Below are 12,946 nucleotides of genomic sequence, written 5' to 3'. Positions count from 1 at the left end.
TCTTGCGCCCTCGCGGTCGTTTATGTACGAGCCATTATCCCGAAAAACTTTTGTCTTTTATGGTATGTGCCGCTGCCGTCCGACTTGCGCTCCATTTCGCTGCCAATATTCGCGAGTGCATAACGTGTGCTCTCAGCTACATAGGTATATGTACGTATACGCTGACTTTTCCTATGGGCTGCTGCTCTTTTAAACAAAGACTTGCACCGTACTTTTTTCCATCGCTATAATACTCCTTTTCGAAGCTGCTGCTGTCGCTGCCTGCAGTTCGCCGATGCTTTCGTGAAAGAGAACATTGAACTATCAATGGCTGGCTCTATAATAAAAGTCTTACTCTTGGAGATTTTTGCTGGGTTTTCACTTAGAAAATATCAATCAATCTCTTCTCAGCAGACATAGATTTTTCAACCATCAAAATATCACTGAAAATTATTTCACCTCGTAAAGTTGTAAAATACGAAGATAAGCTCAAGTTTCTCTGGGTAACGTGCATCTTTTCACAAGATAGTAACGGGTACAGTCGTCAGTCGTAAAACCAAAATCTATTGCGAAAATCTTAACTTTGACAGAAGTGCTTTTCACTTTCTATTACGAAAGAGCTGTTTGAAATGTCTAAAGATCGTATTTTACATGCATTATCCAGTTTCACAAATCATATTTTACTCAGTGAATAGACTTAGTAAATGAAAAATACTCATTTGAAGTCTCTTTTCATATATTGACGCTAATAGAAGTAAAATGGCTTTATTAAAAGATTAACAAATCACATGCTGAAGAGATTAAAATCATCAAATACAATGAATAACCTTACTATATTAAAAAACTAAGCAGAATAAATCAACCTCTAATTAAAATTTACTACATCTCAAATAAATCAAGACTTTCAAAAAATATATTCTCTTATAATATTATTGACATCATACTGTGATTATTATAATATTAAAATAGCCTTTAACAAACATTATCTATGTTGGTATCGGTAATAGCTTTCGCTCACGAATGATTTGTTTTAGCCAATTTGTTGATTTCTTTGGAGTCCTTGTTCTATTTGGACTGCTAAAGTCAACATGAAATAGACCGAACTTTTCCCTAAACATAAGAATTAAAATCATAATTATGTATTATATCAGGTTATTCAATCCAAAGAATAAAATCTAATTAATATCTTTACGTGTATCCTCTGTCCCATTCGAAATTATCCAATAAACTCCATAAAGTGTATCCTTTTATATTACAATTGTGTTTCTTTATAGCAATTAAAAGAGATTTAATATATGAATAGTAATATTTGATTCTTTGATTATCTTCTAATGTGCCGGAATCTGAAACACCATTTTCAGTAATATATATCTCAAGGTTTCCATACTCATCCTTTATTTTGAGTAAAAGAGCTAAAAATCCTTCAGGAACGATCTGTATCATTTAGAATTATTAATAAATTTCAATTTTGAAGGTTTATATAAATAAAATTACACATGACATGACAGAAATTTTGAGTTTTTCATTTCGTACTTTTATCCAATCACTAGCTGTCGAATGCCACTGTTCATCATAACTGTAGACAAGACCGTCATCATTTTCATAAATAGTGCAGTTCGACTTTGGCGCTGGTTCTACTAACTTGGTAGTATAATGATTAATTCCCAAGTAATCAGAAGTATTTCTAATATCAATGACAAGAAGATTAAAGTCTAATTGAGAACCTCTATTTTTTTTTATAGACTTACTTTATGTAATTAATCCAATCTTTGGAGAATGTGGGGAGTCTTGAACTTGGTAAACCTTCAAATGCACTATTTTCAGCTATCCTCTTCTTTATAATAGCAGGATAATCACCTTCTTTAGTGAAAATTGCATGAGCATACATTCCAAATTGAAATTGGAAACCTATTTCATCTGAAATATGATCATAATCATTTTTAGAAAAATAAAAAACATTGGACAAAACAATTCCAATTTTTCCTTGCTGTTGAGGTCTGAATTCTTTGTCATAAATATGATAGGCGCGAGCATGAGCTTTAATAATGTTATGATTACAAAGATATTCAGCGTCTCGTCTTCGTTCCAAACCTTAAAAATAAATACAAAATAATTTAAAAATCTTACACTTTCTGTTATTTATTGCACAATACATATTTACTTACCTGGTGCATATGAACCTACAAAATATCCGTTCGTACAGATACTAGCTGGCTCGTTAATTGTTGAAAAGATCTTCACACGATGACCAAATTCTTGAAACACGACTCTTGCATAATTTCCAAAAAGATCTACCATGACTTCATTTGTCCAACCACCTAGTTCTTGAAATACTTGTGGATGATCCCAGTGATATAAAGTTACCATTGGTTTTATATTATGTTTCTCTAATTCGTCTAGTAATTCATGATAGTATTTTATGCCATTTTTATTAACATTATTTGCATATCCCGTCGGTAAAATTCTAGGCCAGCTAAAAGAAAATCGATAAAAGTCCATCTAAAAATGATATCAATAAAAATATATTAATTTTCGAACTCTTTAATTACGATTCGTAAGTAATGAATTACAAAAACTAATTGATAGTGGAAATTGTATTACTGAGCATTTGAAGCCAAATTATTACTTACACCCATTTGCTTCAACAAACGGACGTCTTCTTTATATTTATGATATGAGTCGCAAGCAATGTCCCCATTAGAGTGATCGCGAATTCTGTGTGATTTAGAATGAGTATATCGATCCCATAAACTTTCTCCTTTACCTATTATTTCATATAATGTATCTATCTAACTGTTATCTTTTTTTTATTTTTACAATAAATTATATACTATTACCACTCAAATTCCAAGCTCCTTCAACTTGAAAAGCCGCAGTTGCAGCGCCAATAATAAAATCCTCAGGAAAATCTAAGTTTTCTAGCTCATTTCCATTTACGAAACTTTAAAAAAAATTAAAACACACTTCATTATCAAATTTTATTAATATAAAATTTAGTGTAAAAATAACTGAAATTACAGGATTAATATATATTTTTTCTGGTTCGACTCCTGTTATTTAAAAATGATAATTTGAATTAATATATTATCAAATAGTATTCAAAAAATAAATTAAACTTAAAACAGTCTATATTGCGTTCAGAATGATATCATAAATTGGGAATTGTTTTCTATAAATATGCTTACTTACCAGAAATACGGCAATAATATCACTACATACATTAAACACTGCCATAATCTCGGCTTCATATTTAGTAGTTCAATATTTATATCTTACAGTTAGATAATATTTTTATTTCAGTGGGTTCGATGTTTTTATTTTCTGAAATAAGTAAGTTTTTATTCAAAGTCCATAGAAGGAAAAATTTAATAATTTTGTTATAATATCTTAATTTAAATATAATAATTAAAACTTATAATAGATACACAAATCTTCAACGAAAGGTATTGAAATTATAATTTTCTATCAAGTATTAGACAGCTAAAATAGAAAAAGGAAGCCCTATAATTAACGTGAACTCACCTTAAATATATGTCGACTCACTAAATTTTTTGCAACACATTTTGCTACAGCTCTAACATGCCAATGCAAGTTTATTCAGTGCTTCAAATCGATATATACTCAGTTAATTATGCTTATCGGTCGAGTGATGATTTACTTATAGTTTGTTTACGTATTCTCACTGTGTCTCATTGATTGGTGAAGCAGTTGCATACTTTATACAAACTTGATAAAATAATATGAATTATTACAATTTCTAAAAATATTGATGAGCAATACATAAATGTTAAATATTTAATTTGTTTAATAATCTGCACAGTTGAGAGTTTATGGTTTGAAGATATCATTAATCTATGCTTACACATCGCGCAAATGAATTCAACAATCAGTTTATAAATTTGACGATTTACGCGACCTACTTTAGTATCGAATTTTTCTAGTGCTCATGAAATGCTGTTATCAATTTATTTTTACCAATTGACGTTGTAATCGTCTTATAAAAGGGAACTTGACGGCGAAGCGGTAAAGTAAAAATTATTTCATTGAGTAAATGTTTAATTTGTTTTTAACGAAGGCAATGTTTTGAAACTGTATGATATAATCAGATGGTATTAATATTGAAAAAAAAGAAAAAAAAAGATGATAAATTTTTTGAAAACTGACGTCTTAGAATAGAGTAATAAATAAAAGAAGCGCGATATTTTCATGGAAAATTCGAATAACAATCCACTTAAGTAATAGCCCAATTAGCGAGCGTAAAATTTAGTTTTGTTCTCGTAATCCGCTCTTTCGTAAACATGATCATCTTTCATTTCTGTACTTTTAAAGGACTACCAATGCACTTTAGAGAAATATAGCGAAAGCCCAGGCCAATCCTCTGGAAATTAAATTTCTTGTTGGGATGTATATAGGTCTAGTCTACGCACGCAAAGTAATTCGCGTAGCCATGAGTCTCTACTTCGGCGGCATAACGCTTCTCGCGATAAAAGCTGCTGCCGGCGCCCATGGCAGCTTCCCTTTCTCTCTCGGCAGATGAACAGATTAGATTTGCCGCTGGCAAGTCTCCTTTACTCGGTGTAACGGCGCACGAGCATAAAACAATGTCGCGCATCCGGCGGTCTTTTGAGTCTCGCTGAAAACTATGTTTGTGTGGCTCTTCGTCTGTGTCTGTGGGTGCATCGTGCGCATGCAGCGTGATGCATGCCGGGGGCCAGAATCACGCGGGACATTTGCTACGTCCCCACGGGAAAGAGTAAGAGAGCCAAAGAGGGAGAGAATAGCCGCCGGCGAGAAAACACGCCCAACTAGATACAAATATGTACGTTCGATCGCTACTGTACCTTCTTCTGCTCTCGCGCAGGTGTACGCAAATATGCCGAGCGTGTATATACACGACGCCGCCGCTCGCTCGAATACTGGACTCAATGCAAAATTTCGTTGCTTGTTGATTTTACCAGAACAACGGACTCGGAGAGATTATTATGTCGCGCCAGCAGTTCAACAGAGAGACCTATTTGAATTGCATTTTACTCGGCAGTCATTGTTAATGCGCTACTCGGGCACTCAGTAAATATTACAATGTTTTTGTGACTTCGTCGTTCGCTCTTTTTCTTCCATTCAGATGCCGAAGACTTTTATAAAAGCGAAAAAATAGTTTCATTCCGCACATCCTCGGTAGAACTAAGATAAATTCGATGCACGCTAGCTTTGCAGCTATGAGATCGCGGTTGACTGGTGTTTGGCATCGAGCGACTCCCCTGTGGCACCAATTAGGAAATGCGTAACTCAAAGAGAGACTGATGTAATGCATTCGGAAGCGGCCAAACATACGATACGGTTTACACGAACTAAGTGTATTCCTTTGGGGCGGAGTGAGGCGGAGGAAAGGGAGGGGGGGGAGGGGAGGGGGGCAATCACTATACCTACTCTGTAGTGGCTCGCCTCGTCGATCTTGTTTTTCCATGTAAACCGTGTCGATTGGAATGTCATCAACCCTGTGACAATAAACAGTTTGGTTAGTTTGTACACTACGAAACTTTACAAAATTATATCTACAGTTATATTGTCTATATTATCTAAGTAAGCTTCATAGAAGAAGTTTGCAGTGTGCAATTTATTGCGTTTAATTTCTCCATAGGTTTTTTAATTATATCAGGACTGTTTTTCCAAAGATGGCTTATTATCAACTTCAAAATTAATTTGAAAGAATGAACTGCAGAGGGAAGGATGGCGCAATGGACAAGTTCTTCTCTTGATTATACGGCGAAGCCTTCATCAAAAAATGTTAATGCCTGCTCAGCAACAGCAAGGTACTAGCAGGCGCGTGAAGTAATTAAGTTTGACGCGCAACTGGAAAATTGGCAAGTTCCGTAAAAAGGCCACAGTTGGAAATTTCATTGTAGTCGAATCCGCTCGGCGGCGCAAAATAAGCTATAACGTGAGCGCGCACCGCCGCCGCAAGTCGACGAATTCACAATTAGCCACGCCGGCGAGGAAATGGCAAGCAGCTGTCGTTGCTCGGAGAAGGAGAAGCGGGGCTCGGAGATAGCTCTTTCGCGAGCTTATTGTTATAACGCTCGGGCGATTTGCATTCGGCGCTTGGGCCTTGAAATTTGGCGGCTTTAATTACGGCGCGTAGCTGCGTCGCCTGGTCGCGCGCGCGCACCTTCGCTCGGCAGCGAGCCAGGGATGAATTTTATTAGCCGTGTGAGAACACGCAAGAAAAGCTTTCGCTTTGTCGCCGCGTCGCGCGGAGCGTAGTGCGCGAGCGAGCGCTAATGGGGCGCTATTAATCGCTAGATTATCGTCTTATCTTTCGGCCGGCCCTATTAGACGTAATAAAAGAGAAAGCGCTCGCAAAGTACTCACGGTTTTAAGCTCGACTCCCGAGAGGATTAACCTTGGCAAATTGCTATTGCCAAGGCGTGCAGCGCGCAGCTTTCGCTGCTGAAACTGGTGTGCCGGCGAGCAGTCTTGTTGCGCTCGCCCTAGCGCCCGATTTTTATCGGGAAGCCCGTTAATTCTTACGCGCGACTTCGGTTATGAAGCGCACGCGCCTACCAAAGTTTCAGCGAAAAGCCGGAACTTTGTCAAGCCATCCGGTAACCGGGTCAATTGCACTTGCATAGTGCACTTACGCGCTGCATCAATTTGGCATATAGTAATTACAATAGCAAGTTTACCTATTAGCTGAGGTAAACGCGCTTATATTTATCCACGCGAGCGTGTAAATTCGACGAATCATTGTGCAGACGCGCTTCAGCAATCCACGCGAGCGCGAGCTTGTAATTGTTTACGCAGGCGTAATTGTGCGACGCGCGCGCAACTACTACAGGAAGAAAAGCATTTTGAGTTGGCGAAGTGCAATTAGCGCTTGCCACATCTTGTCGGCGTTTGTCTAGGTACTGTAATAAGCGTCATAGAGCACTTTCACTTATCAAATACAGAGAGATGTCATGCGAAGGGCCCTTAATACCAAAGCCTAGCGCACACCTATAGACACATATACTACGTTGGCTGCTGCGTGCCACCCATAGCGATAAAGTTTTGATTACAATTAGGGTTCTCAGTCCAAACAGGTTCGCGCATGCAAGCTCCCGCGCCATCCCGCCACCTTCATTTGCATGGCTCTACGTGATAAACTGACAGTCTTGCTTACACTTGATTGATGTATTTTCTTGTTTAAATTTGTCTATACACGGTTCAACTTGTTACGACGATCAATTTCTACCTTTCAAGTATACGATGCAATTCCTAAAAATTATTCTAATTATTTTTATTTCGTTGGTCAACGATATAATCATTAACAATTGACATTTCCGTTTATTAGCACGAAATTATATTTCAACCAGCTCATGAAATTTTATTTTCAAATCTGTCGATAATTCGATGGTACTTCACATATTAATACACTGCAAACACTTCGTTAATAAATCAATTTTAATATCCGCTGTAGAGCAATTAATATATTATACTCGTACACAAAAGCTTTTTAAATAATACATTTTTTCCCCGAACTTAGTAAAATTATTTAGTTCTTTAGTCGATGAAGTCATGCGGAGCCGGAATCAAACCGCTGAAATAACGATTATACCGCTGTCTGCTCAGAAGATTCATTTTAATAACCCTTATCAGATGAAAAACATGATTCGAGCTATACATCTTCAAAGAGCTCGTCAGACAAATACGAAGAAAAAGAAGAGGTGGAAGAGAAAGGAGAGAAAAGAAAAAAGCGATGAGACCTTATTTAATAATCGATGTCGCGCTCGGACCGCCGTCCATTTTCATTAGCCAGATTAAAAGCAGCGCGGAGATCGGATTATCAGTGGAGCTCGAATGAGAATTCATCCGGCGCGTCTTATTAAGAAAAATGCGCGTTGACACAGATTCGACAGACGGAGACTTGCTGCAGATAATAAATCAGACGCCGCGACCAAAAAGGATTTCCCACCGAATACCGAGGAAATAGTTTTTATCCTGACAAAGTCTTACTTTCCGCGGAAACGGATGAAATAAAAAAAAAAGACTAAAATTACAGAAAAGAATCGTTTGGCTTCGGCGAACGAGAAAGCGACTCCAGTTAATTAAGTGTCTCTTTCAAGCACGCGCGACGAGTTATGCAATGGTCGCTTCTAGCATTGCTATTAATGTACGCTTGTTGACTCTTGCAGGCTTGTCATTTTGTCGCGCTATTTCATGTAATTAATTGAGATGTAACAGTTTGATATTTGACAAATGTATTTAACGTAGAGATACTATTTATTTTAATTGAAAAGTTTTAAATGAGTGCGGATCGTATAAAAATGAATAACGAGCTTATGATATAGAACTGATAATTTTTTCCAAATGACAATCTGAAAAAATAGTTCTATTTAGAAATACCATAAAATTACAAAATAATAAAAATATAATAAAATATTAAAGAACTTTAAACAGTGCAATTGTGATATCCCTGATATGGTTACTTTTCCAACTTGAAAAAAATCAATAGATAGGTACTAAAATACCAATTATTTTAAAAGTACACGTTTTCCAAGGTAAAATTGGCATGTAAGTAGGCAACAAGCGTCTAGTGTAAAAACTGTCTTGAAACCAACTTTTTTTTCACCTGTAATTAGTGCATAGAAATTGCAATTTCGATTACGACTACAAAGCGCCAATTGCAAAATTAACGACCGATTATTTTGCTATTTGTAAAGATGAAACTGACACATCGTTATACAAAGTTGAAATTTTTTTTTAGAGATGCGCGCGCAAATCCATATACTAATCATTTTACTCTTACAATCAAGCACATACTTATGAGATAGTCGGCATTACCGACACGCAGTCTGTCTCATTGCGACCATATCACTAGTGGTATGACGTTACAAACGCCTGTGCTAAAGTTTAAACTCTCGAAAAATACAAACAGTTGATATTAATTGAATATCTTATAACTTGATTAAGTTTCCCAAAACTGCATCAATCGATCTAATACTTTTTTCGGGCGATAGATGGTAAAATTAACTTTCTATTCAGCCAATAAGAACATCACGTAATTAAGTAGTAAGTGGAAATGTGAGATAAGAAATGAATGTCTGGTAAAGATGCTTAAAATCATCATCTTTACTGTACGAGTTTCACGCGGCTGTAGCTTCCCGGCTATTTTCTGTTCATTCGCAAGCGACTCGTTACCGCGATTTTGATTATCCGAGATAAATTTTTGGTGTTTATTATATTCAAAATATGAGCAACAAGTAAAAATAAGTTCATACCACAGAAAATCTATATTACCATTTAAAATAGAAAAAAATTAGATAACAAAATTTGATTTTTCAAAACTTTTTAGGAACGCAGCCTTCAGAACAAGTTGTTAAACTTGCAATAGAACCTATAAAAAGGCTGTATGGAAGCATTGTTGTGTCGTCACTTTTTCATCGCAAACAATAAGCTCGTACTATGGAAAAGTCTGTGGACGAGAGAAAAAAAACTCTTATCAGAACCATCTACAAAGAACGATGTAGTTTAATTAAAAGCGCTTTTTATATCGACGCTGGGGCAGGTAGAAAAAAAGGAGAAAACCCGAGCAATATAATAATGCAGCCGAGGGCGATAGAGCAGCGGCGAAATTCAGATTTTTAATTTGCTAACATTGTTGTAAGCCTGCCATTAATCGTCCGCGTGAGCGAAAGAAAGTACTCGCTAGGGCGGCGTGACGATGAGAAAAAATCAAAGCTTCATTAAGGGAACACGATGTTCGGCCCCCATTAAGACAAAGCAACGTTAATAATGCCGTCGGTGTATCGGACGCACAGCTGCGTCCGACGTATATTTGCGCGACTGGCGGAAGCTCTTTTTTTCTTTTTTTTTTATTCTTTATTTCGCCGATGAACCTGCGCGCGCTGCTCGTTCGTAAACTGTTTTTCTCCCTGCACCCCGAGTGCGAAAAATCCAATTATATTTCCGCCGCCTACGCGCTACAAACGCTATCTTTATATCTCTTTGCCACCTTTCTTTTTTATTTTCTGGCTTTCTTGCTTCTTTCCGTATTCAGCAAACTTTTGCGTCAATACTTCCGCGCTGGTAATAATGTTACCGACCCGACAGCGAGCATTCAAGTTTTTCCCCTCCCGCGCGTGAAATTTTCATTAAAATCAATTTTGAAATGTACATTGAATGTTAAAGTATTAACTAACGGTAGAAAAGCGTTGATTACATTAAAATTTTAAAGAAACTCGCTTTTGTCTGTCTCTTCAATGTCAGTCATTTAAATGCGTTCCGTGTAAGTTTTTTTCCGGAACGTGGGTTTTCTTGAAACATTAATTTCTTACTAATTTTGACGTATATGCTTTCCGACTTCGAAAGTAATGGGAAAGTAATGTTCATGAAAATTTTTAATATATAAATGTAATACTTTACACGTTTTTCTATTTTAAAAGTCATTCAACAATTTCAAACGTCTTAAAATATGTAATTCTGTAGTAAGATAAAAGTAAATATTTAGATTAAATGCTATACTCTTTTTTAATTAATTTTTATTCGATAGAAGTATACTGTAAGTTCGAAAAATTTAAAGCTTTCGTTTAATAGAATTCTAACATGAAATTCTTTAGAAATTTATTGATGTACAAAAGGCATCGCTGTGTAACGAACTCTTTCGGAAACCTGCACAGTACACCGAATTTTCCTGAAGCGACGATCACTTTTGTACTTGAAAAGAAAATTATTGATTGCATAAATGCCCACAATGCATCGACCAACGTATAAGCTCATTCTATAAATGACCAACCCACATTCCCGAACATACAACCTTAACAAAAATTCGATCAACCTTTCCCTCGTCAAAGGGAGCGCGAACAGCATAATTTAAAAGTTTGGGAGAAATGGCTAGCATGGTGGTCGGTCGTTGTCATCGTCACAGTGCGAAGCCCAAAAAAATTGGCCTGTTAATCCTCTGGCAGCGCAGCTCATTGGCATAACTCAAGCAGCTATAAAAACGTCTAGCTCAGTTTCTCACTTCTTCGTTCCTCTCATCAGCGACAACGTAATAACCCAAACCGAAATCAGTCAAGGTGAGGCCGAAGACGTTGGGTCGGCTATCGGTCTGCGTGAGCAGAAGGGGGCGGAGAGGAGCATCTTGAGAGTTTCCGTCGTAGAAAAGCGACGTATTCTCTCCTCGACCCCGCGCGCGTAATCCGCGGGTAATTGCGACGATAATGTACGCGCGCATCTGGCCTTGGCTGCTCACTCTCTCTCTCTCTCCCTCTCTCTCTCTCTCCATTTCTATCTCGAGGGCGTAAATTGAATGAGAAGAGGGGCAAAGGGCTTTTCCCTCTTGCGCGCGCGCGGCGTTTTGTTGTGTTTAAAAACGCAATTTGCAGTGGCTGCAGAGAGATACGAGGCGCACGCTGCAGACAGGTAAATAAGGGGCCGCATTAATGGTGGTAAAGATAGTTGGGTCGATAGCATGAGCCGGCCGTCGGTGCGTGAGCAAGCTCAGCCAGTTGGCGGGCCTCACGGCGATGGCGGCGGCGGCGGCACAGCCTGTGTATGTCCTATGTGCATACAGACCTTCCGCATGTGTGTACGTATATGTGCAAGTTTCTTACCTTTTGCGAGTAAAAGCCAACTGACTCGCACACACGTGCAGTCGAGCAGCTAGCTGTACATACACCTATAAGACCCGAGCGGTTGGTTCTCTCTCACACTCGCCGCAAATGCGTTTCTTGTGTTGGCTGTGCATAAGAGCGGGACAGCTCTCGTGGAATGAGATGCAAGCGAGCGAGCGAGCGAGCGAGAGAGAGAGAGAGAGAGATGCGATTTACTTGGCTTTGGGGCATTCAAACGTCCCGCGCCGCGCTCTTTTTACCGTCGCCGCCGGAGTCGGCTTTTCTTCTGTTTCGCTCGTGACTCCTTCTCTCGTGGAGATGCGCGCACACTTTTGAGCTATTGATACTTTAATTAGCACGCGCGCGGAGCTTTTCTCATCTGTAGTGCAACGCCTATACCGTGCATACGTGAGAGAGCGAGCCTGCTCGCGGTATATATATATATATATATATATATATATGCTCGCAGCGCACTGATGCGAGCTTGCGGTGTTGAGTGTCGAGACGCTTTGCTAATGCGAGATACGTGGCGTTATTAAGCCCCTTGTTCCGACGAAAAGGGGAAATTGTGCCGGCTACGTGCGCATCGTATCCGACTTCTGTATATCGTACGTAAGCTCGGCCCGCCTTTTTTTTCGTTCCAGTCGTATTATTATTGCACTTTGCCTTAATTAATCTCATCCTTGCTCGGCTGTTGAATATGTCGGGCATCAAACTATAGATATAGGTTGCGTCAATAGCGCTGCCGGTCTAGTCGTTACGTGTGCTGAAGATCCTTCATATTTATTTGATGCAAGTTACAGAACACTTGTGTCACCTATCTGTACAAGAATCGAGTGGTATTTTGTATATGTGTGTGTAATTTAAGCTTATAATGTTGATTTTGAAAAATGCACAGATTTGGCATTAGTTAGTGGGAGATTTAGACGAGATATCCCTATACAGAGGGAGAAAAAAGGCAGTCACACGTGCTGCGGAGATTTCCGGAATCCACAAGAGAGGCGCAAGATAGTTATTGAGAAATTATGCAAATGGATAATCAATCAAAAAGTTGGCCGTGCATGATCGGCAGTGGTAGTGTAACGCAAGAGCGACCAGTTATAGCCGCAGAGCTAATGTCTTACTTTCCGAAAGTGATTCCCTTATCGCGAGAGCTCTCTCTTGTATTATTCATGTCTCAAAATTATTCAGATACGCTTTTTCATCTGATACGTATCGGAAGATAGGGGGAAAGGGGGAGGGCCAGTCGTTACTGCAGCGGGCTGCTCTCTCTCTCTCTCTCTCTCTCTCTCTCTCTCTCTCTCTCTCTCTCTCTTTCGGAACATCACTTTACATAATTTTTTTTTATTTCCAACCACTCACACTGCCACTCCCGG

General features: G+C 38.4%; 1 protein-coding gene across 3 annotated transcripts; it reads right to left on the bottom strand.

Moving 5' to 3' along the window:
- Window positions 1-813: 813 nt before the first annotated feature.
- On the bottom strand, window positions 814-3,699 carry LOC131668944 (myrosinase 1-like). 3 transcript variants are annotated; one of them, XM_058943445.1, is made up of 10 exons: window positions 3,502-3,699; window positions 3,169-3,300; window positions 2,998-3,029; window positions 2,817-2,920; window positions 2,610-2,743; window positions 2,145-2,478; window positions 1,728-2,070; window positions 1,513-1,663; window positions 1,172-1,413; window positions 814-1,089 (listed from the first exon to the last, which is right to left on the bottom strand). In XM_058943445.1, exons 2-10 carry the CDS (start codon window positions 3,211-3,213, stop codon window positions 966-968), a joined length of 1,509 nt encoding a protein of 502 aa, XP_058799428.1. In that variant the 5' UTR covers window positions 3,214-3,300; window positions 3,502-3,699; the 3' UTR covers window positions 814-965. The 3 variants fall into 3 exon arrangements, with proteins under 3 accessions (XP_058799428.1, XP_058799430.1, XP_058799429.1); XM_058943447.1 differs by having other exon boundaries at window positions 2,145-2,375; window positions 2,612-2,743; XM_058943446.1 differs by lacking the exon at window positions 2,998-3,029.
- Window positions 3,700-12,946: the final 9,247 nt, after the last annotated feature.

This window comes from Phymastichus coffea, unplaced genomic scaffold (assembly GCF_024137745.1).
Source record: "Phymastichus coffea isolate CEN01 unplaced genomic scaffold, Cenicafe_Pcof_1.1 PCOF00085, whole genome shotgun sequence".
Lineage (NCBI taxonomy): Eukaryota > Metazoa > Arthropoda > Insecta > Hymenoptera > Eulophidae > Phymastichus > Phymastichus coffea.
Note: the sequence above shows the minus strand (reverse complement) of the source record. Positions and strands in the feature narration are given on the sequence as shown.

Bases quoted from the DNA above. Each gene is read 5' to 3' on its own strand.
- LOC131668944 (XM_058943445.1), bottom strand. From the start codon at position 3,213: ATGGCAGTGTTTAATGTATGTAGTGATATTATTGCCGTATTTCTG. The intron at 3,030-3,168 runs GTAAGTAAGCAT...TTTAAATAACAG, and splicing joins ATATTATTGCCGTATTTCTG to GAGTCGAACCAGAAAAAATA. The intron at 2,744-2,816 runs GTAATAGTATAT...ATGAAATAATAG, and splicing joins AGGAGCTTGGAATTTGAGTG to GTAAAGGAGAAAGTTTATGG.